This window comes from Hyperoodon ampullatus (genome assembly GCF_949752795.1).
Source record: "Hyperoodon ampullatus genome assembly, chromosome: 8".
Classification (NCBI taxonomy): Eukaryota; Metazoa; Chordata; class Mammalia; order Artiodactyla; family Ziphiidae; genus Hyperoodon; species Hyperoodon ampullatus.
In genome coordinates, this window is record NC_136921.1 from 33222566 (window position 1) to 33250386 (window position 27821).

The window sequence follows — 27821 nt, forward strand, 5'->3', positions numbered from 1 at the left end:
ATACATGGTGAGTTTGAATTTGGGCCATGGCACTACAAGAGTCTTCCACAGTAATATTCTCTAACTTCATTTCAGAGTCTCAAAATAATGTTATTCGGTCTAGTTGTTCAAGACAAATGAGCATTGGTGGCCTAACAGGAGGCCAAGGTGGCTGGCTGAAGACGAGGCAGTCCTTTCCTATCCAGAGCAATGGTGTTGAGCAGGTGAAGAGGGGCCAGCCGGCTTGCATCTGGATAGGCGTCCGTGTCAGGAACGGTAGGCTGCAAAGTCCCGTGCTGGCGCGTAGGGCTGGTAGTGCTTTCGGGTGGGCCCCGGCCTGCGAGGCGTCATGTTCATGTAGTCGCTCTGAAGCATCCTGTTTCTCTTACTCTTCATCTGCAGAAAAGAGAAATGTCACTGTGAAGGGGGCCAGGGACACAGAGGGAGATATCTGGGAGGAGTGCTAAGATTTGGGGGCAACTCTTCAGAACACAGTCAAAGGAAGCTGAACAAACCAGAATTCATTGAGCACCTTGGACTTGCATAATGACCAATCAAACCCAACTACTTTGGACTCTTCCAAATTAACCTGAAAAATCTGAATCAAAGAAAGTATTTTAGAGAAATGCACCCCTGTTACTCTCAATGCAGCCATTTGAACTGAATTCCAAAAGCATATCTAATTAACATATCCGCTGATGATATGTGAATATTCTTGAAGGCCCTTCCTCCTTTGAAAAGGTTAAGCATCCCCACTGCAATCTTCTTGTATTAGTCGTTTGCTCAAGAAGCCATTTTTTTTCATGATTAACCAAGGAGGACCTTCAGCCCTCCAGAGTCTAGAATAGTCACAATTTCATAGCAGTGGAGTCCAAATTAAATGGATGTTACAGTTCTAGACAACTAGTTACAGTCCTGTTCCTTTATATGTATGTATATTTCCATAAAGACAATAGCGTCATTCATCTCCATCCCTCAGACACAGCTCCCTCTGGATGACTTTCTACCAGGAATGAGGGGTGATACTAACCCTAGAATAAGAGTTATACTCACCACGAATCTTAGCAAAGTTTTGACTGAGGGTTAGGAACATATTTTCTCAATCAGTGTGATGGTAAAATGTACATGTTTGATAAAAGTTCCATAAAAATTCTAAAAGTAGAAAGCCATCCAGATTTCTGGATTCAGAATTCTCCAGAATGAAAAAAAAAGTCTATTTCTTGGCACATAGGCCTGACCTGATGCATAAGTAAATATTGATACGTTGGACATGAATGTCATGAGCACCAGAATAAATAAGCCAAAGGCTGGCCTTATTTCCATGCACTCCTACCTGAGCCCTTCCCACCTTCCTTATCAAAGGGGCAGGAGTGAGTGTTAAAGGTTGGTAAAAAATGGACCTCCATATCACTAAATAAAACTAACATGTCTTCAGGCCTCATCTTTTGAGCTCTCAGCAGCATTCGAGATTATCTGTTCCCTTCTGAAATGCTCTGCTTTGCCTTCCGTGAGGTGCTACCACCCCAATTCTCATCCTGGCACTCTGGGGCTACTCCCTCCTTGCCTCCTCTGCAAGCTCATTCTTCTCTAACTAGCCGTTCAGCGTTAGAGTTCCTCACGGTTTGGTCCTAAGCCTTCTCCTCTACTCATGCCATCCTCTCTCCCTAGGCAACCTCATCCACATTCACAGTTTCAATTGCCACCTATTCACCCAAATTTATATCTCTGGACTAGACCTCAAAGGTACTTTAAACTCAACATGTCCAGAAAGAAACTCAGGATCTTCCCCTAAAATGGTCTTTTCCAGTGTTTCTCATCCCAGTGAGTGACACTACCATATACACAGTTGCCCATACCAGACCGCCTAAGCCTCATCCTCGACACCTCCAACTCCCTTATCCTCTGTCCCAGAGGACATTTTACAACATCTGAAGACATTTTGGGTTGTCACACTGGGATGAATGCTACTGGCATCTAGTGGGCAGAGGCCAGAGATGCTGCTATACATCCTACAATGCACAGGGCAGCCCCTGACAACAAAGTATTATCCAGCTCAAATGTCAGTAGTGCCAAGACCGAGAAATCCTGATCTGAAGAGTTTGATCATGAAAAAGAAAGGAATGAAAATGAAGCAATGGATACAAAATATATCATCAAGTTAGAATGAATATTGCTAGACTGCCTGAGTCCTCCTTCTTGCTCATACTCAAATATGACTGACGATTTGAGCCTGGGTGATCAGGAGGTTGATGGTCCATCCATAAGTATAAGGCAAGATGATAGGAAAAGTGGATTTGAAAGAGACTATCAATTCAGCTTTGGTCATTTGGGATTTGAGATGATGGATGGGGTTATCTAGCTGAAAGTAAGAAGAGGACAGCATTAAACAGACATAATTGGGGGATGCATTCAGGGAGAGGTAGCTATGGAAACCAAGGGGGTGAGGGAAGTTGCCCTTCAAACATCTTGGTTCTACATCCTTTCTATAAATAAAGGACTAGAGATCTCTTGGGCACAGGGTTATGGCAGGGCAGGAATAAGGCAAGGAATTGTCTGCCCCCAAATAAATGTGGAAGGCTGCTGCTGATATCCTGGGAGGCATTAGAGTACCTACTCTAACTCTGACTTCCCTTGCCAGACTCCTAAGAGACAGACTTTGCTTCTGGACACTCAAATTAAACTATAGCTAGTTAGAGGGGCCCCCATAATGAAGATGTCTTGGCTCTGAGGTTCTCTGGGTTGCACCAAAATTATGAAAGATCTGTTGCAATCCGCTCCCATGCTTACCCTCATGCTGTTCTCAGATAGCAGATCTAGTCATTTTCACCCTAACTGTAAACACAACAGTGGGATGGAAATGAGACATGCTGGGAACAGTATACAGAACCCACAGTGCCCATGTTCATCTAGCATATGCATATACGTGTGCAGAGTACTCACCTTACATGTCTCTGTGACTAAGTCATTTAGCCCTTCAACATTCACTGTCTGCTAAAGATGTGTGATTTCAGGACCACTCCTCCCTTCCTCTTCCTTCTACTCCCATCCTTACCAACTTGTTTCTCGGAAGCAGCAGAAAGACACAGGCATACACAGGGTAATTCATTTAAAAGACATGGTCTTCAAGAACCCACTGGATTTAAAGGCAGATACTACCTGTACACACACTATTCACATTCCCCACAGTGTGATTTATAGTGGAGAAAACTGTGTTTTTTAAAGGCTCCTTTAGACTAAGAAGGAGAATGGGTTTACCATCTCAACTGAGTGAATTGAGGATTGAGTGAGAGTGACAGGTGCTGGTCTGTGGCTGCCTGGCAGAGGGGAGCTCTTTCTTTATTCAAATGTCAGCAACAGGTCAAGAACTGAGATAGAATCTGCAGCTGTTCCCAGAAACCCACTCAGCCTAGAACTGCCTACGGCAGTACATCACAGACCCTCAGGAAGTTCCAGAAAATGGCATCTTACACCAAGGCACAATGCAGACCAGCCAAAAATAGGATCCCAGAAAAGTACCCTGGAAATGGCTACTAGAGATCCCTGATGGCCTGGCTGCCTATCTCAGCAAGTCGCTTAAACAGTATCCGGAAAAGATGAGCCCTGGGTAAAAATGCTCTGTTATTCTATGAAATATACTTATATATTTATTTCACACCCTTTTGGTCAGAGAGTACAAAGACCTATGTTTGAGTTGCAAATAAAAGATACTTCTTATTGGGTAACCTAATTAACCACAAGAGGCCACAGAAGAAGATAAGGTATGCCAAGCACTGGGACTTCCCAATTTTCAGGGAGCTCATGAGACAGAATAAGACCAAAATAAGTTTTCTCAAAACAAAGGAAGATGAACCTCACTAGGAATTAGTAGTGCTGCCAAAGAAAAGCATATTGCATTTATGATGTTTCCAATTTAAAAGTAAACTTTTTAAACTCATTAAAAATAGAAGCTACTTTTGTCCCTTTGGGTAATTCGAGTCACTTAGCAAATTAGTCCCTGCTTATAGTAACTGATATTCTAGTGTATATTGACAATAAGTTTTAAATGGTGAGCAGTACCCTTCTGGCCACTGAAAGTTAAAACAGTTTTCCAAAACTACTTCTTACAAAGCTAGTAAAGTACATTGACTTAGGTCAGCATACTACAGGGGACCTACAGGGGAGCACCTGTCCTGGAAATGTACCCCAAAAGGCACTGCACCTGGCTTTTAGATTAAGAAGTTGATATTCCAAGGGGATCAAGATAAAAACAAGAACTGAGGGCTTCCCTGGTGGCACAGTGATTGAGAGTCCGCCTGCCGATGCAGGGGACATGGGTTCGTGCCCCGGTCCGGGAGGATCCCACATGCCGCAGAGCGGCTGGGCTCATGAGACATGGCCGCTGAGCCTGCGCGTCCGGAGCCTAAATTCTAATGTTATTGGCAAACTCCACAGAGGTTCAAAGATGAAAGGTAACTAGGATGAAGACACCAAGATCCAGACTCAACTGACATCAGAGGAAGAACTTAGGCAATATTTCACTACATAAAAAGCCCCCATCAGAGTTGGGCAACTTGAAGAAGGCAAGATAGGCAAATTCTCATGATCTGATATAAAGGATTTCCAGGAACAAGCAGCCACTTTGGTGGTTACAGATTTGGTTGGAGGTACAGATTAGGCAACAGGCAGCCTGACAAGCATCCATCTGCCCCCTAGTCTCTCAAAATGGGAGAAGCATTTGGGGAACGAGGGAGAGGCAAACTCTGGTAATAGGCTGACAAGAGTTTAAAAGGATCCCAGGCTGAATCTATCCTTGGCATGACTGTGAACCCAGGGCTGCCTTCCTCCTCCACCCTGACCCTGCCCAGCACCAAGGCTATAGTAAATAGGATGGCTTCAACATGGTATGGCTTCCAGAAATCACTGATCCATGTATGAATTAGTTAGATGTATGGAATATGCCTTAAAGATAGGTATGATACTTCAGGCATACTCATTTAAGTCCTTAGTTTGGCCTCTATGGGGGTTATCAATTCATCAGCTCATAAGCATTCTTCAAGCACTAAGCTAAATGTACTTAATACCAGATGGATGGTGAATGTCAAGAGAAATAGTCCTATATCCTTGAGAAGCATACATATCCTGTTGAGGAAATGATCCGTACATGAATCTAACTTCTAGAAAAAAATTCAAAGACAATATGGAATCAGTGCCACACTGTGTACATAAGAACTGGAAGTTTCTGAGTAAGAGAAAGGAAAGAAAATAAGGAGGTCCCTGCCTCCCATTAGATATGGTTATCAATATGCATTCAAATCTAGGCCAAAACTTCAACATTGAAGAAGGTAGAGAAAAACACACCAAGTTTATTGCATGAACATTTGCAAAAGTTCGTAAACTCCAATTCAGTGGTAAGAGCTCAGAAAAGTCTAACTCCCATTATAGTTTCATAATGACAGCACCATACTTGGCCTCGCAAAATTCAACTGCTTCAGAGGAGATAAAAATATGACTCAGATAAACAGACCTAGTTTCCTTGCTAGGTTTGAATGCATAATTTCAGTAGACAAATTTCTCATGATTTTTGACCCCGAACCAAAGTTATTCATTGGCTTCAGTTTCTTAGATCCCCAAGTCGCTTAGATTTTTATACATATGTATATATTAGAGCTATTTTATATGTCATAATGACATTGCAAAGTGGGGAGAAGAAAGGTAATTTTCTACCCTAATTTATCTCCCACACTTATTTACCTGTTTAGCTTCTTACTCTGCCTGGCCACCTAATCAGTGCCTTCTGGAACATAAACTCACATCCGATTTTTATCTCAGATCAAGTTGGATAGGCTAAAAGAGAACCTACTGAAACCTAGCAGGGAAAAAGAAAATAATCACATGTTCAACAGAAAATAAGCCACATAGGCAAAATTCTTGAATATGTCCAATTGCATATGCAGTAGAAAAGTCACATGAAAACAGTGTTGCTTCTCTTACCCAGCAGTTAGAAAGAGCCACTGTTGCTAGCAAGCTATAGAAAGCTAGGACTCCGTTTACCACCACAAGTGCCCAAAATGGCTTAGAGGACTCAGGAGACCGGGGAGCTGGACAAAGATTTTTCTCTGAAAAAGAGAATAGATTAGATTAAATGATATGGGAATGGTACTTGAGTACATTTCCTTCCTTCTTCCTAGAGGAGAATGTGAGAGGAATCAAAATATGCAAAATATCACTGGCTTAAGAGGTGTAGACTTCCTCATTGGTCTGTCCTCTTTGGGAGTTAGCCAACCCCACCACTGATCACAACCTAGTTTTCAAGACTGCCGTTGAAAACCATTACTTGAGAGTGGACACTGGTCGAGCCGTGCGTTACCTTTCACATGGATAATGGTCCCATTACTCTTCTCATTGTCTATGTAAGGAGGAGGATACAGAACCTCGATTTTGCAGAAATAAATATCCGTTTGGTTAACGTACAAATCCTGGAGGTAGAATGTCACTGTTTCGTTGCCCAAGTTCACAGTGCAGTTGAATTCCTTATTTGTAGACTGAAGTGACTTGGAGTGATTTCCATTCACAGCACAGACCTCCACAGCACTATCTACTCCCTTATAAAGGGATGCCCGGAACTCCTTCGAGAAGAGGTTGTAGGTATACTTGCAGCTGAGGTTGACCTCATTGTTGTTTACCACAAGCATGGGCGACTGATTCACCAAAATCTTGTTTTCTGGATGGGGAAAAAATCATTTGCTTAGAACAAGAATATAAGGATGTTTTTTCTGAAGTCAAGATATATTAATTAACAAAATAAACAGATCTCCAGCAAAGGATTTCTCTTGGCAGATGAAGACGCAGGAGGTCTTTGGAAGATAGTTATCCTGAGAGTTTACACTTTGATATTATTTTCATCCTCCTTTGAATGGGACAGTGGAGCGTGATTTCACTTGGAAGGCAGAACGTGGCCTTCTGTTGGCATTGAACATCACAGCTATGCATCAGGAATTTTTGAATCTGTGCTGAGGTTCCTAACATGTTAATCATGCTCAATTAATTTTCTAATTGAGTGTTTTACTTGGAAATGGCTTTTAACACCTGACATAAACAAATAGATTTGTATTTGAATTTGTGATTCAGCCTGTTGTGAAGGAATTTATATGTTTTGAAACATTTTGACTTTTTTTATTGGCTGTTCCAAGAGTAGGATAAAGAGGTAAGAAAAATGTAACCCAAAGAATTTAATTTATCCTCCATAGCAAATTCTGAAAACAGCCTTGTCAGGAAGTGTGCATATTTGTTTCTTTAAATCACAGAAGATGGAAGAGGCCCAAGAGGCCCACAAGAGTTCCTTCTCTAGTCCATCTAATACCTTTATACTATCCTAGTAAACGATCAAAGAATCTGGAGACCACCTAGTTCAATCTCTTCACTTTTAAAGCAAAGAACCTGAAATCTGCATGATGGAAGAGAACATATCTATTCTATCTTGTTTTTTTCCCACTATACCCCATTCCCTAGCACATGACAATATATTCCCTTTTCTTGTAGTGACTGTATGAGGCCTAGAAACATTGGATGATCTGTCTAATATCACTGAGCAGATGGTGAGCAAAGCAAGGACTAAAACCCAAGTAAACTACAACCACCTGAGCAATGGGCCACTTAAGCACTGAGAATCGACTTTGCAACCAACACTCTCCAAAATTTCTTTAAAACAATAAATCACTTTGTGTATTTGATTCAAAATTCAATACAAACAAAAAACATTTTTGCTATTGTTTTTAGGTATACTAACAATTGTCTGCCTGTTCACATTTTTTTAAAGGGTTATTTGAAGCAATACCCCCCATACCCATACTAAAGGGTCAAATAATCTATTAAAATGAAATTTACAATTTAACCTGGATTTGAATCCGGATTTGAATCCATGTACTCAAGTATTTTGTTTTTGCTTTGGAGAAAATGGAGCTGCATAGAACTAAATCACTAATAGCTTTTCATCTCTTACATAGTTCTCAATGCTAGTTGTACATCAAGAACCTGTGCTTGGGTCCCATTCCCAAAAATTCTGATTTAACTGGTCTATGCTGGTGGAGAGAGGGATCGATTCTTTTCATTTTTTATAACAACTTATTAAGATATAATTCATGCACCATAAAGCTCACCCTTTTTTTAAAGTTCACCCTTTTAAAGTAAACTTTAAAAGTTCAGTGGCTTTTTATTACATTCACAAAGCTGTGAATGGATCACCACTCTCTGATTCCAGAATATTTCATTACCCCCCAAAAGAAATCCCATACCCATTAGCAGCCCCCTCCCCATTCCTTCTTTTTTCCAGCCCCTGTCAATCACTAATCTATTTTCTACGTCTATGGATTTGCCTATTCTGGACATTTCATATAAATGGGATCATCAATATGTTGCCTTTTTTTTTTTAACATCTTCATTGGAGTATAATTGCTTTCAATCGTATGCTAGTTTCTGCTTTATAACAAAGTGAACCAGCTATACATATACATATATCCCCATATCTCCTCCCTCTGGCATCTCCCTCCCTCCCACCCTCCCTATCCCAACCCTCTAGGTGGTCACAAAGCACCAAGCTGATCTCCCTGTGCTATGCAGCTGCTTCCCACTAGCTATCGGTTTTACGTTTGGTAGTGTATATATGTCCATGCCACTCTCTCACTTTGTCCCAGCTTACCCTTCCCCCTCCCCGTGTCCTCAAGTCCTTTCTCTAGTAGGTCTGCGTCTTTATTCCTGTCTTGCCCCTAGGTTCTTCATGACCTTTTTTTTTTTTTTTGATTCCATATATATGCATTAGCATACGGTATTTGTTTTTCTCTTTCTAACTTACTTCACTCTGTATGACAGACTCTAGGTCCACCCACCTCACTACAGATAACTCAATTTCATTTCTTTTTATGGCTGAGTAATATTCCATTGTATATATGGGCCACATCTTCTTTATCCATTCATCTGTCGATGGACACTTAGGTCGCTTCCATGTCCTGGCTATTGTAAATAGAGCTGCAATGAACAGTTTGGTACATGACTCTTTTTGGATTATGGTTTTCTCAGGGTATATGCCCACTAGTGGGATTGCTGGGTCATATGGTAGTTCTATTTTTAGTTTTTTGTTGCCTTTTGTATCTAGCTTCTTTCACTTAGCAGAATGTTGTCAAGGTTCATCTATGTTGTAAATGTATCAGAATTTCATTCCTTTTCATGGCCAAATAATATCCCATTGTATGGATATACCACATTTTGTTTCTTCATTCATTAGTTGCTTTCACTTGTTGGCTATTGTGAATAATGCTGCTATGAATATTCATGTACAAGTTTTTGTGTGGGCGAATGTTCTCAATTCTCTTGGGTGTACACCTGGAGTGGCATTGCTGGGTCATTATGGTAACTTTGTATTTAACTTGTTAAGGAACTGCCAAACTGCTTCCTAAAACAACTGCACCATTTTACAGCCCCACCAGCAGTGTATAAGGGTTCCAATTTCTTCCCATTCTTGCCAACACTTGTTGTTGTCCATCTTTTTTATTATAGCCATCCTAGAGTTATGAAGTGGTATATCATTGTGGTTTGATTTGCATTTCCCTAATGACTAATGATTTGAGCATTTTTTTCATGTACTTATTAGCTATTTGTATATCCTTTTTAGAGAAATGTCTATTTAGACCATTTGCCCACTTACCTGGGTTGTCTTGTTAGTGTTGAGTTATCAGAGTTCTTTACATATATATATATATATATTTTTGTTTGTTTGTTTGTTTGTTTGTTTGTTTGCAGTATGCGGGCCTCTCGCTGTTGTGGCCTCTCCCGCTGCAGAGCACAGGCTCTGGATGCACAGGCTCAGCGGCCATGGCTCACGGGCCCAGCCGCTCCGCGGCATGTGGGATCTTCCCGGACCAGGGCACAAACCCATGTCCCCTGCATCGGCAGGCGTACTCTCCACCACTGTGCCACCAGGGAAGCCCAATATTTTTGATACAAGTTCCTTATCAAGATATGTGATTTGCAAATATTTTCTCCTATTTTATATGTTGTGTTTGGCTTTGGTTTAACAATTCCCCTGTTTGATTCTAATATTCAGTCAGGGTTGAAAACCACTATAGCCTAACAGAGTTCTCAAGCTGACAGCATATCAGAGTCATCTGGAAACTTTAAAAAAAAACCTTGATTCCCAGGCCAATTAAATCAGTATCCTTGCATGTAGAACCCAGACATCAATATTTTTAAAGTTTCTCAGGAGATTCTAATTTGCAGTCAAGTTTGCGAAGCAGTGGCTTAACAGTTGAAACTCACTTTTAATCCTCAATTCACAGGCTTCCACTAGCATTTCCAATCTCATTTCCTTGAAGCAAAACCCTCCCCGTTAGCCAGATCATTTAGGGACACACTGTGAGTACTCATCTCTCTGTACTTTGTTCACCAACTCCATGGCTTACAATGTCTCTCCCTTCTCAGGTCTCAAAATAATTACTCTCTGTTCTACATTTTGAACACCTCTTGTTTCATAGGCTTCCATTTGTTTAATTTTTGATTTGTGTGTATTTCCTCTACACCCCTAGTTTCCAAGTCCGTTTTGAGCAAGGACAAGAGGTTATGCTTCTTTGCATGATACTGTGCAAACAATAGCATCTCATTAAATAATAAGTGAAAGATGGTGATCAGACTGTACCATTCTTAGCAGTAGCTAGCTCTGCCTAGCATCTCATTAAGTCCTCATTCAAAATCGGTCTCAACAACAACTTTAGCTTCATTTATTATTCATTATAACAAATACTCTCTAAAAGCACTGAAAAATAAACACGTAAAGACTCAAAAGTTTCAGCCTGTCTTGATAGGAAAATCCAACTCATTTTCTGTTTTGTTGAATCTTGCTTGGCCTTTTTCTTTGCTTACTTAGCCAGAATCACCGGGCCGGTTCTGATTGGAAGAGCCAACCCCAGCAAGAAATGCCAACATCTGCGTTCCTTTTCAGCTTAGGTATCTGTGCTTCTGCCTATTGAGGACTCCAAGAAGTGTGTTTCTGTTATTAATTACTTGAATTCTGTTCTAATGGGCATTCGAATTCTTCCTGATCTTCCTCTGAGAGCTGATGTAAGAAAAAAGATGAGAATAGGACTCCTTTGCAGGGATTTTTAAAAAGCGGGGAGGGGAAGCCTGGGCAAGGAAACTGAGTAAGGCTGAAGAGCAATCCTGGATGGTTGCTCAGTTTGGCCTCCTTCTCCCAGCACCCACAGCAAGCTGGAGAGGGAGGGGGGCCAGAGAAGCTCAAGCATCTACACTCCAGTAGTTTGCTTAGTGCCTCTTGCATAACTCAGGGTGAGACACTGTCCCAAGAGGCACTGGGAGAGAGAAATTGATTTCCCAAAGGTAAGCAGGGCTCAGTGTCTATCCTTGGGCAGCTCACAATCTAGTGGGAGAAGAAAGATACAAAAACAGACAGCAACTTTAAAAAGAGTGGCAGAGTGATCTGCAAGTGTTTGTGAGGGCAACTGGGGAATCAACTAAGGATTTCTGGAGGAGGTGACTGCTGACCTGAGTCTTATAAGGATTATGCACACATTGATTCAACAGGTTTTTATGAAGTAAAAGTTATCCTAGCTAAGATGAGTCTTTGTGTTAGGGTGTGCGGGGGAGGTAGGAGAATGTGTGTTGGGGTAGGGGTGAGGTAGGGGACTGTGGGGAAGATAAAGACAAAGAGAAAGAAAAGAATAGTCTAGGCAGAGCAGATGAGGAGGGGAGAAAGAGTATGGCAGGTGTTGGGAATTGCACCTTCCTGAATTTGCTGGACCTGAGTTGTAAAAGACAAGGTTGGCAAGGTAAGCATAGTTCATAGGTTGGACTCTCTCCTGCAGGTAATGAGGACCTTTTGAAAGATTTTAAACAGAAGAGTCATACGTACAATTTTTCATTTTATACAGATCCCTTTAGCACAAAGGTGGAAGGTGAATTTGAAGAGACCAAGAGTGAAAACGTGGAGACCAGTTAGGATGCAATTGTAGTAGTCTAGGCAAGAGGTGATAAGGGTCTGAACTATGGTTAGAAAGAGGTGGATGAACTCAAGAAATATTTCCAGACTGAAGTTGGCAGAACTCAGCATGGGTTTAGATGTGATGAGTGAGGGAGTTAAAAATGCTGTCCTCAGGCCACACAGACCAACCAGTAAGGAACACTGTTTTCCTTTTGCCTATGTCTTTTCTTCATTCATTACATGACTGGAACAGACAGCTCAGAAACTGAGGTGAACTTTGGACATCTGGGCCGTGAAGAAGACATTCTTCCAGCCTAGGGGATCATTGCAAAGAAAAAGGAAATCACCTCAAAGGTTCCTGGTCACATAGTTGACTCCCTGGATCTTAGTCAGTGTTTGCTGTTTTTCAGAAGAGGGAAAAGCAGGGGTCTTCCTCTGCTTTCCTTCACAGAGCACGATATAATGAGATAACTGGAAGATAGATTTCCCTTCTGTTCATCATGGGGCCTCCAAATTCAAACCTCAGCATTGTTAAAACTGATCACATTTCTCCTGAGCCCATTCTCCCTCAGCACTACAAAGTGAGAAACTTCTTAGGGAAGAGCAATCTGAGGTCCTAAGATCTAGGCTGGCTGTTACCTATTCAATATTCCCCTGGTTGATGGCCTATCCAACAGTTGAGCAAGGGAGGGAAAAGTCACTTCCTTTGTGACCCTATGTACTAATATTTTGTTGGGAAAGAGCTTGAAAAATATTGGTTACATGGTCATTTGAGGGAAAAGAGATGTCCAATTTATCTGTCAAGGTTTACTTTCCTCCCTCTTCTATGTCAGCACAGATCATTTTAAAATTAGGTACTATGCTTGAAGTATCAATAGTTCTCTTAATATGTGCTAGTGTGTGGCAACAGCCTCCTAGCTGAGGGTTCAACTTGCATTCAAGTTTGACTGATAGAACCTCTTGGGTTTTTTTGTTTCTTTTTGTTTTTTTTTGTTTTTTTTTTTTGCGGTACGCAGGCCTCTCACTATTGTGGCCTCTCCCGTTGTGGAGCACATGTTCCGGACGTGCAGGCTCAGCGGCCATGGCTCACGGGCCCAGCCGCTCCATGGCACATGGGATCTTCCTGGACCGGGGCACAAACCCGTGTCCCCTGCATCGGCAGGCGGACCCTCAACCACTGAGCCACCAGGGAAGCCCCAAAACCTCTTGTTTTTTTTAACATGTATCTCCTTATATTACTTGCTTCCGCCTTGATTCATGTCAGTCATTCAGAGAAACCGAAGTGAGAAGCCATCTCATAGGACTTCAAAATCCATATCTGCTTTGGAGAGACACTAAAGGAAGGAAATTCACTTTGGGTGGTAGGAAAAGATAATCAATTGCTCTAAGTGATATTGAATATTTGTGATCATTATGACTTCCCATAGAAACAGTAATTCTGATTGCTCTTATTTTTTCTTAAAAATGGAGCATGTGTGAAAATGCATACCCCTTACTCTGTGAGAGTCAAGTAATAACATGGATCAGTCAAAGCAACAAATAACCAGAACACCAAATGACATTTGGCTTTGATATGTATTTTGGTTCTCTGAGTTTCAGGGAATCTACAGCACTTCAAATGATTTAAGGACATATTGTAAAATTTAAGGACACATCTAGACTCAGAAGAAGAAATAAGAGAAATATTTAGCTTCCCCATACTAACTTCTGTTTGATTCCTTTTTGCCTTCCAGTTAGTGCTAGGAGTGGGAAGCATCCTTCTCATGTTAATTTTTTTCTTAGCAGACCTACCCCTTTCCCTGTAAATATTCAGTTTTCCCTCTTGTGAGTAGTTAGGCAAGGTCTGCCTAGGTCAAACCTACTAGGTTAAAAGAGAGACATTGTCAATCTATCAGTTGTATTCGCTTCTGGTGTCAAAAGATTGGCTTGACTGACATGGCTCTAATTGAATTGGCAAGTTGTTTTGATGATGAATTTAGTGCTTTGCTTTTCAAAGCCTTTCCTAGCAGCTAACCTAGCTAAAGGTGTGGAGACAGGAAGCAGTAACCTCAAACCTCTTTCCCTCACAACTCCTCCTTGACAACAGCCAATGTGAAGAGTAAGACTGGAGGTGAGAAGGTACTTATCTGCTACTTATGAGCACGGCAGTGAGAGCTGAAAGATTTCCCACAGATAATCTGTGAATTTTGTGATATAGTTGACTTCTGGAAAATTGAAAGTTGCTTGTGCTTCCATGAGAAAGGGGGGAAGGGAGCTTGGTTACCAAAAACAAAACAAAACTTTCCCTTTTTGCCTATGGTAAATAGGTCAATTACTATAATAATAAACAACTCTCTGCACAGGTGGAGTGGATAACCATCTCTAAGGTGTGGCTCCAAACACCAGAAAAGGAACCCTGACCCTAAAAGGACACTCCCCACCAGCTCAGTTAATGCTTTGATTTCAAAATAAGGTGAAGCCTAAAATGCAGTGTGGGAAATACATTGACAAATTAGTAACTATGGCCTATATTCATAGAGCTACAAAGTGCTTTCTCCTATTTTATCTCATATAAACTCCACATTAACCTGTGAAATAAATAAGCAGGACAGTCATCTTTATGCCCATTTTATAGACAAGGAAACTGAGGTCAAAAAGGTCTAATTCTTTGCTCAAGGTTACAGGACAAGTACATGATGCTTAGGACTTGGCTCAAGCCTCATGACTTCTAATCTAGTGTTCTTTTCCCTCTGCCAGGTTGCATCAAAATTTCAATCAATTTTGGTGATTGTTTCTAGACCTTCTCAAAGTTGGACTTGATAGTTGAATGGCACAGAAGTGAGACTTAGGGAGGAGAATACCATTGAGCAAGGGAGTAAATGGAGTGGGAAGAGGACAGGACCAAGATAAATTTCATTTTCTACCCTGTTTTGCTGGAACACCATCCTGCAAAAAGTGCTCAGCTGGAAGGGAAGTTGGAGATGATCTCAGCCAATTCCTTATTTTACACAAGAGGCAACTGAAAACCAAAGAAGTAAATGGCTTTCTAAACAAGGTCATAGAAATTGTGGAAGAGCTAAGATATTATTTATTTATGATTCTAGTAGTAATATTTTAAATCATGAATGAATAGAAAACCAGTTTTGTACATTCAGCAAGTTTGACTTGATTTCATGTCAATCTTGACTTTTTCATATTTAGAAAAAGTCTGTTACCAAACTTGCTTTGTCTCTACACAAAAGATTTTGTTTACAATTGCAGAGACTTCCTGAAGGTCATAGATGGATTCCAGATAAAGCCTACAGAAAATATGGTCCCATGAAATGCCTCTTATAAATTATTTCAGATCCACACGCAATAATTACACCATTGCAGCAATTCCTTTTCAGCTTGCCCACGTGTCCAAAAGAGTTTGAACACAAACATTAGTCAATACATAAAATCACTTTCAATCTAAACCTCATTGGGCAAACCCTTAACTTCAGGGCCTTTGTGAATTACTTTATTTGTCATGATTAATTTACGATATTCCATCTTTCCTTTTCCTTGTCATAACACCATAGAGAAATCAAATGGCACACAGAGGCTGGTGAACCCGAGAGTGGAATACGCAGCACTCAAGACTGAAAACCGCATTCCTTAACTAAAGTTAAGGAAGCCCTAAAAAAGATAGAGTACATGTTTCTTTAGCAATGTCATTGTCCTTTGCCCTCTTGACCTTGTCAATGTCCATTGACCTCTTAAGAACTTTATTGGGTTCTATCTCTGCACACCATGATCAGAGTTTCTTCTTCTGCAGTTTAACAATCAGGTTGTAAAGATCCTAATCACGTTGCTTCCTTTTTAAAATTCTGACTGAACAGAATTTAGCATGTTAGGCAGGAACCAAAGAAAATGAAGCTTTCTCTTTTCAACCATCTTGCCCTGTGATGTTTGTGAACGCATTGTGAAGGTGACACTGGTTTCCCTGGCACAGAACACCTCCCTCCTGACCACAGAGCTGGTGAAGTTACCGTAACTTTCCTCTAAGCACGTTTCCTGTTCAGGCCCAGGATACCTTTCAACACATGGCCATCTGACTACTTCCTCCTTTTGCAGACTCCATAAGGGGCAGGCTGACCATAGGCCAACACAGTGTTTGCTCAGGAACTTGTAAGGCGAACTGTGCTTTCTGGGAGGACAGGGATCCTGAACCATCTGTGGCTCTGGTAACTCTAGCTTGTGGCTTGGATTCATAGAGATGTGAGAAAGAGGAACACAAGACACTCAGACTACAGCATCTTTCACCATCCTCCTCAGTGAAAACAAAGAGAAAAACAAAGCTATCAAACTTTGAATGGCTCCAGACTCTCTGAAATCCATGTCAAAATGGGGGGGGAAGGTAGTTCAGATTATGTTTTCAAAATAACTTTGTGGTCATTTCACCTAGTTTTCTGTTGACTGTCATCTTGAAACTCTCCTTATTTTCACAAGGAATAGAGATTTAAGGAAAGCCTCTCCAAAAAAAAAAAAAAAAAAGTCTTTGGAGAAGCGTGGTCCATATACGTATACATGGTCTCGTTCAGGATCTTAGCAGAAAACAGATGGCACGCTCAAAACTGGGTGATAGGAGGTGGGTTTATTTATAAAAAGACTCTTGGCAGTGGTTTGGAGCCACAGGGGATAGTACTAGAACCTGTAGCTCCTAGCAGCAGAGTTATAACCATGCTCAGATCTAAAGGGGCTAGGGGAGGAAGAGGTTCCAGAATCAGAAGGAAAAGAGAGTTGTGTAGAGGAGGCCACCATGACGGAAGCAATGACTTCTGTAGGGAAAAACAGTCAGGCCAAGCAACCAGCCCTGCCCAAGATTGCATATGCACAGCTAGCAAGTTATATCAAGCACATTAACTCTTACCAAGAGCAAGTGTGACTTTCAAACAAAATCTAAAGAGACCTTAGTTCAAACAAGTACATACGATTACAGATGATAATAGAAATAGAAGTTGCTATTGGCCAGCACCAGTCTAAGCACCACCTTTAGCCTTGGTCTGTGTTTCCAGACAGGCAGACACTGTAATGTAGAGGACCATCATCCTTGGCCTTTTAAAAAATTGTTGTGCTCCAGGCAACTGTCAGAAAGTAACTCAGAGGTCAGATAGTAGCAAAAAGTCCCATCCAAGCACCTAGATCTAAGGCACTAATTATTGAGAGAGAAAAATTATCAATATAATCAATGAATTCTTTCTGAAAAGAAATTTCAGTGTGTCAGAAAATTGTTCTGGTATTCTGACTTCTGCCTTGACAAAGTCAAGCATTCACTCAGCAAATAAATAATGGGGCCTATAGTACTAGGTTCTTGGGAGATGGGAAGATGTAAAAGAAGCTGCAGCCTTTTCCTTCTAGGAGAAATCCTAAAGCAGGTTCACAATTAGCTACACTCCAAAACCAGGTTTGGTGTGTGAGCCCTGTAGAGGCTCACTGACAGTCACAGGGAAGACCCCTTGTTTCCAGACAAGATGAGTCTGCTTCTGTACAGACTGGCCTTTAACTGGGCCATGAACTTTGGAGTAAATTTAGACAGGCTAAGGTAAAGGAAATGCCCTTTAGTGTAAGGGTTTATTGGGAACAAGCTGAGCATTCCATTTACATAGGGGTGAAGTAAGTGAAGATGGCTGATACCAATCATGGAGAACCTTTGTGATGCCAAGAAAAAGGCACATGGATTTTACTAGAAAGGCAATGTGAGACATTGAAAACACCTGAGCTGAGACTGGGATGGTAAGCACCGCTTTGGCAAGATTAGCACAGAGGGTCACGTGCATTTGCTTGGAGCGAGGGCAGGGCTGAGGCAGAGACTGGTCAGGAGGCCGAGCCAATAGCATCAGTGTGAGCTCCTAGGGCCTGAGCTGTGGAGGTAGCAGCTGGGATAGAAAGGATGGACAAGGTGTTGGTGCTGGGTTATGCTTGGTGATGGTGAACAAGAATCAAAATTACGTGGAGTTCATGGACTGGGTAAGGGACTATTAACAAAATTAGCTACATGAAGAGAGGAAATCTGTTTGGAAAAAGAGCTGTTGGGTTTTAGATATGTTGGGTCTGAGGGGTAGGTAAGGCATCTTGGAGGAAAGGTCCAGGAGTTTGATGAGTCGGACTAGAGCTCAAGAAAATCAGAGATAGACATGTACATTGGGATGTCATCTGTATTAGGGTGACAGTTATTATTAAACTTGCTAAAAAACCACTACCTGTACTACAACCCATCCCTACCACTCAGAGACGCTACCCAGCAATGCAGGGTATGAGCACTCTAGGACCAAAACTTCCTAAACACAAAGCAACATAAACTTGGGTGTGATGTAACCCAGGCCCTACCATTCAAGGGTCTGTGTTGTCCTCTCAGCTCCTAATGCTGGACGAACCATCTGAGAGGACAACATGACAGAGCACCTTAATTTATATGAAAGAGCTACCTGTACCAAAAGCTACCAGACCATTCCAAAAATCAAATTTTATTACCTTTAAAGGTTACCTGTAGTTCAGATAGCAGGTAATCAGGGCTTTATAGCTTTCTACATAAATATTATGACAGTAATCCAGTTAACAGATACCCACAGGTATCTAGAGACCTCATGTATTAATATATTATATCCTAAATACATATTTTAATCTGGTAACCAAATTTGGGAACCATATTTTCCTCCTGAGCCACCATCATTCTAAACCCTCATTCAAAACAACTCTGTAAAGAAGACGACAGTACATTTTTCCTGTCTGTTTCATTCTCCCTAAATCTTATACCTTTGCAAAGTCTGCTTAGGGCCACCTAAGCATATTCAGATTCTTCTACATAAGAGTCATGGCCTGGAAGTTTGAAAATAATTACTGTGTTAAACTTTAACATTATGTCGGAAGATAGGGGAGAACAAAGGCAATATTGTCCCCCCAAACTCTGCAGTCATTTCTAAGCATATTAGCATCTAAGATCCTGGTTCACAATCTCTCCAAACAATTTCCAAGATGGCTGGTTGCAGTTCTTGTATTTTCTCTATCATATCATAAGAGCATCCACAAAGGGGTGGGGTTGCCTTGCTAGAGCTGGTAAAAGCTAGAGCTTTTATCCCACTTAAGAAGCATTTTTGAACCAGAAATAGACCTGAGATGCCTTCTCGTCCAACCCCCTCATATACCAGATGAGGAAATGAAGGCCTAGAAAAGTTAAGTCAGAGCGTAACAAACTAAAACTCTTCATTACTTCCCCCTACCTTGATAAATCAGGGGTTTTAGATTTTGAGTTTGGAAAAAGAATAATAGACGTGGCCTCCCTAAAGTCAAGGGCAAGCCACCATGTCCTTTCTCTGAAAAGCACAGAGAGTTGCTAAGATTAACATCCCTGACTGGAAACTGGAGCCCTGCCTGTGATGCTGGGCAGGCTTGGCCTGAACCTTGTGACCCTGTTATCACAGCTGTGAGCTGAGGCCAAGCCCAGCCACAGGGTGCAGTTTTGAAGACTCAAGCAAATTTACAGTACAAACAGGTTACCTCTTCAAAGTTGAGGTATATTCTATCCCAGTGGCCCTTGTGGAGACAGGTTTAACACTATGACCTGTCTTGAGAGAATCAAACATATATATATATATATATATATATATATATATGTATATATATATATATATGCCAGTATGGAACCACTCATCTACCCTGGCTTCATCCTAACTCATCTCTACCCCTATTAATCTCTTCTCTTCCTCCTGTTCTTCTTAGACATTTGTCCTCCTCTCGCTAATACTCCCATTCTCCAAATCTCCATCCCCATCTCCTCAAGAAAACTGCCTCTGTTCTCTTGTTTTTCTCTCTCTCTTCCTCTTGTCTTTCCTAATAGCCCTCTCTCTCCTCCACCCATGCAACACACACACACACTCAAAACCAACACTTGGCTCCTTCCACCTGTCGAATATAATTAAGTCACTCAGTTGCAAACATTTATTACACACCTACGATGTACAAAATACCATGGTAAACATTATAAGTGTTATAAGTTCCTGATTGTCTTCACTTTATCTGGCAATTTCCTCTCCTTTTCACTCTCTCAATTTTGTCCCCCTCCACCTTTTCTTAAACCTTTGAAGTGTTATCTTCCTTCCCCGTCACTTGCCTAAACTCCGAAGCCCCAAATGGCTTCCTTTTAGGCAAAACCAATGGCCTTTCCAAGTCATTACTCACTTCTCTTTCCCTTATGCAGTCAAAGCCATTAACCACTGTCTCTTTGGAAACTCTTTCCTCTTTTGGCTCTAGTGACATTCCACGAGCCTCATTCTCCTCTTCCCTCCCCAAACACATTCTCTGTCTCCTTCACTAGCTCATCCTCCTCTTCAGCTGACTCCAAACCAGGCCTATTTTCCAGACTCCGTTCAACACTCTGCTTTTCTACAGTTATACCCTCTTCTTTCTATTAGCTATCCATTTCCATGGCTTCAATTTTATTCCAAAGTTGAGGATGCTTAAATATTTTATTCTTACCCAGTTCCCATGTCTTCAGCTTTGTACCAGACATCCTTCTGATACCTCAGGTCCTTATTTCGGACCCAGTGTGTCTAAAGTTAAACACTAGTTTCCTCCAGAACTCAGTTACACAACATCTTGATTTCAGGCGGAGACACCACCATTTCTCTTAAGCCAAAAATCTTGGCATCATTCTTTAACCCTCCCTCTCTTTCACAAACTAGGCACTAAGTCCTGAAATTTCTGCTTTCAAAACATCTCTCAGAATACTCACTCCTTTCTTTTCCCACCTTTGCCACCCAAATCCTATGACCTTCTTCCTGACAAAGTGACAGAGTGTTCTAACATGATCACCTGGTCACTAGTCTCCATACACTCTAGACCATCCTGCTTCCACAAACTTTCAGCTGTTTCCCAATATCTTGAAAATGAAGTTTGAATTTCTATTATCAGTATTCAATCCTTTGTTGGACCTGACTCAACCCTGCCTCTCCAAGCCTCTATACATTCAGACTGGTCAACTGTTCCAAGAACATGAAATGATATTCCTGGTTTAATTTCTTCATTTGGATTTCTTCTCCTTCCTGTGGCAACATGGCATTGGTAAGAACGTGAACCCTGGAGCAAGTGTGTATGGATTGGCTCAATTACTGTGTGACCACAGGCAAGTTGTTCTGTCTGTTTCATGCCTCAGTTTTCCCATCTCACAGACAAGATAATCATAGTAACTACCTCAAAGGATTTAAGGAAAGAATAAATGATTTAATACAGGGAAAACCACATAGAACAGTGTCTGGCACATTATAAGTGCAAAATAAATATTAGCTGGCAATTATTATTAATAACATCATGCATTCACAACCTATCTAGCTTTAAAGTCCAGCTTAATTCCCAGCTTTCTGTAAAAGCTTACTATTTATTTTATGCTGCCTCATTTTAGTTAGTGCTAATTCATTCATTTCCTTCAACAAATATTTGTCCAACACCTACAATGATTCCTGCACTGTACATAGTACTGAGGTTATAAGGATGGATATGACATGATCCTGTCTGCAAGAAGCTCACAGTCTAGGGGGAAAAAGCAGATGTATCAACACACAATAATAATTTTAGGAACCCTGATGAGGAAAGAAGTCCCTCACTTTGCCATGTAGGGTCTCAGAAGACTTCTTCAGATGAGAGGACTAGGGGACATAACAGATTACAAGAATAATATATGCAAAGCCATTAAGGCATCAAATAGCATGATGAGGTAGTAAACTGCCAAGTTTTATTTATCTGTTTCCAGCTGTTATATCCTGTCACATATAGTCTTCTCAACTAGATCTGAAGTCTGTAAAAGCACAGAGAAGTTGATTAATTACACAAGCAGTTCTTGTGTGCTAATGAAGTCTTTATATTTCTTTTCCTCTTTTTATATTCCTTCAGATCCCAATAGAGACTAAAATATAACAGAGGTTTAATAAATATTTGTTAGATCGTGTTACACTCCCATTGGGGCTCCTCTTATAAGACCGTAGTAAAGGCTGAATACCCAGGGAAAGCTTCCTCAGGGAGATGGATCTTGCACGAAAGACATAAAGTGAAAGTCAAGTAGGATTTGGATGTGTGGAAAGGGAGAGGGAATTCCAAAAGGGAAACAGCATCAGAAAGGTCATAAAGTGCAGGTGTGTGAGACATTGAAGAAACTCTCAGTATTTAGGTTAAGGATCTTGTATTAGGGTATAAAAGGAGATAGATTGGATAAGTAAAATGGGTCCAGCCTAAAAGCATCCCGAAATGTCAGGAAACATTGCAATGTCATCTTTCTATTAGCATCTTCGAGGAACCATCAACACAACTTCCTTTTCTATAAATTGAGAGATGTCTAAGTTCCCTCCCATCTCTAAAAAATGTCTGTGGTTGAATTCAACAGTTCTGTGGATGCTTTGGGTTATCACTGTTTTCCATAAAATAAATTAGCATTGATAGGACATCATTCACAGTGGTCCTAAATTGAAAGAGAAAAAAAATTCTGGAAAGTTTTCGCAGTTCTCATTTTTAACTTCATTGTAGCTCAAACTGGGTTTTTGTATCAGTTACAGAAACTAAAATAGCACGTAGAAGATGTTAATAAATACCTATGGAATGAGCACATGAAAGAAGATCTGTCTTCCCAAAGCATAAGAAGGAGCAGGAACTTTTGAGAACAGTAACTTACTAACACCCTGTTTTAGTTCCCACAGGAGCCTCATGGTGGGACGAAACATTCTCTTCCTCCTATGTGCCCATTCTCATCCACCTTCTATGGGATAGAGTCTGTGAGTTGGAAATGGAACCCTCCTGGACTCAACATTGCTGAAGCTGGTCTTAAATTATGTACCCTTATTAGTAGTACTGTTGAATTTCAACACAAGTCGTCAGGTCACATGGAAGCTGCAAATACAGCCACAGTGATGTTCTGACACTTTATCACATGTCAAGTATCCCTAAGAAATGAAAAGCACAGCCCTCTATCTTCTCAAGTTTAAAAAAAAGAAACACCCACCTAAGTCCTTAACAGAGGAATCCATGTCATTGTTAAAAATGTAAGACATGTCACTAATTTAGATTCTTGTGTGAGAGAGTGGGTAATGACTAGGAGTTACTGTTATAATGAATACATTAAGTGGTGGACGGTGAGCCAGAGAGGTGACTCAGATACTGCAGAAAGGGGCTCACAATTAGATTAGAGGTCAGAGTGAATGGTGAGTGGGTGACTCTTATGACATCATCAGGAACCATTAACCTGGTTACCTTGGCAACCAGAGTCCCCAAGATAATAAAGATGATGACAAATGAAAAAGATGATGGTAATGGTGATGCAGAGATAAAGTTGCAGCTCAGAGTTAAGTAAGAAATTCACCACCACCATGCGTTCGTCTTCCAAGAATGAAAATATAAACTCACATAACCAGAATGGTCACACACAGAATTAAGATGCCTATGAAATCAGCATTGAAATCCTAAGGCCCAAGAAGTCTAAACTCTCTTTTTCACATCCTCTAATAAAGGGCTGAGTAGCCCTCAAACCCATCCAGGACACCTCTCTTCTAGTGTTGAGAGTCATTAAAATGAGAGTAATAAGCAAGAAATTAGACACCTACTTTCCGTAGGGCTTGGGTTACATTCCTTCCAGCTTCTGGGACCAATTTTCATGAAACCATTCTCAGACCAAAAGTTCTGGGTACACTTTTGGATGCCAACATCATGTCACTGACCAAAAAGTGTCAAAGAAATTAACATAAAAGAGACATAGATTCCTCAACAAGCCTTAGAAAACCAGAGACCCCTTCAGTCTGTCACAAAGCCACCCAGATATCATTTTTTTCCTGGAATTCAGCTAAACTATCTACTGGGAAGAAAAGTCACAGACTCTGTGAACCTTTATAAATAAGAAATGTCTTGAAGAAAAAGGCAAACAAAACTTAAACCAAGATGAAAAGGAAAAAGGATAAATAACTGTGCTCTGAAGGAGGGCCTGCCCTCTGATTTTCAGACAAGAAAGTCTGCAATGAACCGTGTATCCTTATCAATGCCTATATGCACTAATAAAGAGCTATTGTTTTAGAGATGATAAACCACAAACGGAATTTTCTTCTGGCATGTTGGTGGCATAATAATTTGCATTTTGTAAATGTCAACACACTGCATGCAGGAAATACTTGGAGGAAGATAGCCACCCATGATAAAAGGTGAATGGTAGTCACATGGCATTTTGATACTCATGAAAATAGAGTAAGGATATTAAAAAGGAGGAAGGTTTACGTTTAAAGGAAAGGCAGCAAGATCCTCCCCCACCCCCCATAGTAAAGGTTTGAATGTGAGAGATTCAGAGTAAGGATCACAGATTCATTTCTTTTTCTAATCTATCTGTGAAAATGACTCATTCTATTTCCTGGTATTGGTATATTGGTATTAATTTTACATTCCTTGCTGTAAAAGTTCTTTCTGGATGGTTGCCTCTTTTTAAAAAAAAAAAGTATCTTAGGGTGTGAAAGCAGAGTAAAACCAATTCTTAAGCAAAGGCTACACTTTTGAAATGTCCATCAAATTTACTGGAACTGACAAAACACCCAGTCAATTTTTTAACAGTCAGAAGAACTGGCTACTGTGTATGGGGTGTCATGTAGACACAGCAAGCTGCTGGTTACATTGCATTTTCTATGTCCATCTTTCTACCTTACTTTCCCAAGCCCCGCCTTGGAGCAACACTTTCCTGAGAGAGGTAAATGATTCTTTTTGTGTACAACTACCTCCGAGGGGTCATTTGCTGAACTAAAAAATAAGGTCTTTAATTACCTTGCTTTGTTGATGTTTTTTTATTAAATACCAATCGTTTTCCTGCCTTCTGTGCCTCTCTCAGAAAAAGAAGTGCTGAGGGGAATGCAGCAGCACTGGAGAAACCAGTCGTGTTCGAATTGGCCGTTTTTGACAGTTTCTTTGCTAAGGTTTGGGAAGAAATGAAAAGAAATGCTCTCGTGAAAACAAAAATGTGTTGTCCTGATTTTTGCCTTCATCATGGATGATTAGCTTGCTGAAAAATAACCAATATTGGCTGAAAAACCTATGAACAGTGCTATATATTATAGGCACACTTCTATCATCAACCACGAATTGATTCCCTTTCAAGGGCCTGCAGTTCTAAGCTGGATTCATATTCCAAAATCCAACAAAATCCTCTATTGTGGATCTCAATTGCACAATTATCTGGTAGAAAACATGTCATGTTAGTAAAGAAACTGTGTAAGTTAAGGTTTTCTCATGCTTCCTAAATCATACTTCTTTAATTTAGCCGTAAAGATCTTTCTATAGTGTTATTAATCATGAAGCATCAGGTTAGGTTTAAAATACTTCATAGAATAAGTATTTTAAGCTATGTTGTGAGGCAATGAGTTAGACATTAAATTAGTCGGGGGAAAAACTGGTCTTCATACACACACAAACACATGCACACACATATCTCAACACAGACATAGAAGTAGTCTCTCAAAATCCTAGGGAGGACAAGTACACTTTGACCAGCAAATTTCCTTAACTGTAACTTCTTCATGGAGGGTAAAGACAGAAACAAAAAGCACATGGGGTCTTCCCTGGTGGCGCAGTGGTTGAGAGTCTGCCTGCCGATGCAGGGGACACGGGTTTGTGCCCCGGTCCGGGAGGATCCCACATGCCGCGGAGCGGCTGGGCCCGTGAGCCATGGTCGCTGAGCCTGCGCGTCCGGAGCCTGTGCTCCGAAGCGGGAGAGGCCACAACAGTGACAGGCCCGCGTACCAAAAAAAAAAAAAAAAGCACATGGAAGATTTTGCACCACTGATTAGAATGGATCATTAGACATTTTTGTATGTTGTAATTATTTTTTCTCATAAGTTTTCTTACTGGAAGTGACATTTTCAAAGTGCTTTCTCTACCCCTTTCCTACTTCATTAGATGGCCTCTCAGCATCAAATCTTAAAAGTTTTTATGGGGCTGAGTTGGCATGTGAAAAGTAGAAGTACCTCAAAGTCAATAACAGTTTCCATGTGTGTGAACTCTTCACTGCTTTTCTAGCTATCCCCCTTTTAATAAATGTTCTAAAGGACGAATATAAAGCTTTGAGTCTTACAAAAAATATCTTTAAAGGAGAGTGAATGAAATGATGATGGATGGCTCTCCACAAAGAAAAGTATTTTGTATACAATTATCAATTTTAAAGTTTTCTGTCAGAGTGAGGCTCCTCTCTCTTTTCTGCCCATTCTTTACTGCCTAATAAATTAAGAAATTTTAAATACTCTTTAAAAATAAATTTTAGAGATCCCTTAAAAACAAAGTTTTTTTAAATCAATGTTGAAGATTCTTTTAAAATATACTTGGTAACTCTCAATAGTGGGTATGAGATACTGGAGCATAACCTGTCTCATCACCTGTTCATGTCTTTTATTATATCAACACCTTTTATAAATACACACAATTTGTAAACGTGCTTACTGGCACCTCAGACAACAAAATGGATGGGTATATATGTAGCTAGCGTACTTATGCAGGTTGGGTAATTATATTCTTTGGAGGTCATGTACATGATATTTAAGAACAACAAAAAATCATGCAGTCCCCACACTACCAAAATAAGTGAGAAAGAAAATGGAAGATACTGGCTTTTCAATGTATCTTCAAGGGGAAAATAACTATCCTTATTTCAATATGCCGATTAACCCCTAACAGTCCAATTTTTGAGCCAAGTGGGACCCTTTTCTAACTCTGAGAACGAGTTGAACAAACATCTGACTCCAGCCCACATAAGCAACAAACTCTTTCTGTTTGGAATTGTAATTTTCCAAAGATGATTTAACCTTGGACATATCTGGAGCTAAGAAATTATAAAGCACATCATGTTAGGTGGAGTAGCACAGGCTCTAGAGTCAGACTAAAGTAGTTCAGACCCTGGTTCCAATAATTCCTATATGTATATCCTTAGCCAAATTAACATTCCTACCCCCATCTCGTCATCTGAAATGCAGTTAACTGTGATAGTGTCAAGTTTTTAGTCTCGCCCCATCACCACTGGAAACGTAAAAGAATTTCAACCTAAGAAAACAGATTTCAGCCAACTGTTAAAAAAAAAAAAACTAATGTATTAGCATCTGTATTGTACCAGCTTCTGTGACAACTCCAGAATTCATTCTGGCACTCATTCAGTTCAGGTAGACATGGTAATTACAACCAACATTTATCTAGCTAGCCAAGCACTGACTGTGCTAAACATTTCACATGGATTGTTTCCTTTTATCCTCACAATGACCTTGAGATGAGGTTATTATCATCCCCATTTTATAGGCAAGGAAACTGAGGCTTAGAGAGTTTAAATACTAGCCTAAGCTCAGCTAGCAAGAAATGGATCTGTGCTGTGAATCCAGGCAGTCCAAGACCAGAGCTTTCAGAACCAACCTGCTTACAGCAATTTTCTTACATTTCAAAATATATATGTATAGACAAAAGCTAACAATTCTTGGGACACTGTCAACTGATAGCTAAATAAATCTGATTTAATTCCAAAGGCAGTTCATTAAAATATTTTGCTGGCCATAGTCTGAGAATCAGTGAGTTTCTAAATAACAGGTTGCCATTCATAGCAAAAACTACACTTCAAATGTCCAAATTTCATGAGTTCTTTGAAATTTGAAAATGAACCAAAGACCTCAAATGAAAACATTGGGGGAGGAAAGAAATCAAAATTGTTTACCTGCTACTTGAATTGAGGGGAAGAAGTTGAGAGCCAGGAGCAGCCTGAGGATCATCGTGCTAACGGTGGGCCAGGGCTCCCGCCCCTCCTCCCTGAGAAGCCCAAGTGTGAGGTGAGCTGGACACCTGAGCAACCTGACTCGTCATCCGCAGCCACCACCACCGACTTACTTCTCTCAGGGCACAT

General features: G+C 40.6%; 1 protein-coding gene across 1 annotated transcript; it reads right to left on the reverse strand.

Annotated features, from left to right (window-relative positions):
• Positions 1-246: 246 nt before the first annotated feature.
• CD28 (CD28 molecule) lies at positions 247-27821 on the reverse strand (the record flags this gene model as incomplete). The annotated part of the gene is made up of 4 exons (XM_079710420.1): positions 27636-27821; positions 6326-6679; positions 5950-6074; positions 247-375 (listed from the first exon to the last, which is right to left on the reverse strand). Exons 1-4 carry the CDS (start codon positions 27688-27690, stop codon positions 247-249), a joined length of 663 nt encoding a protein of 220 aa, XP_079566546.1. The 5' UTR covers positions 27691-27821.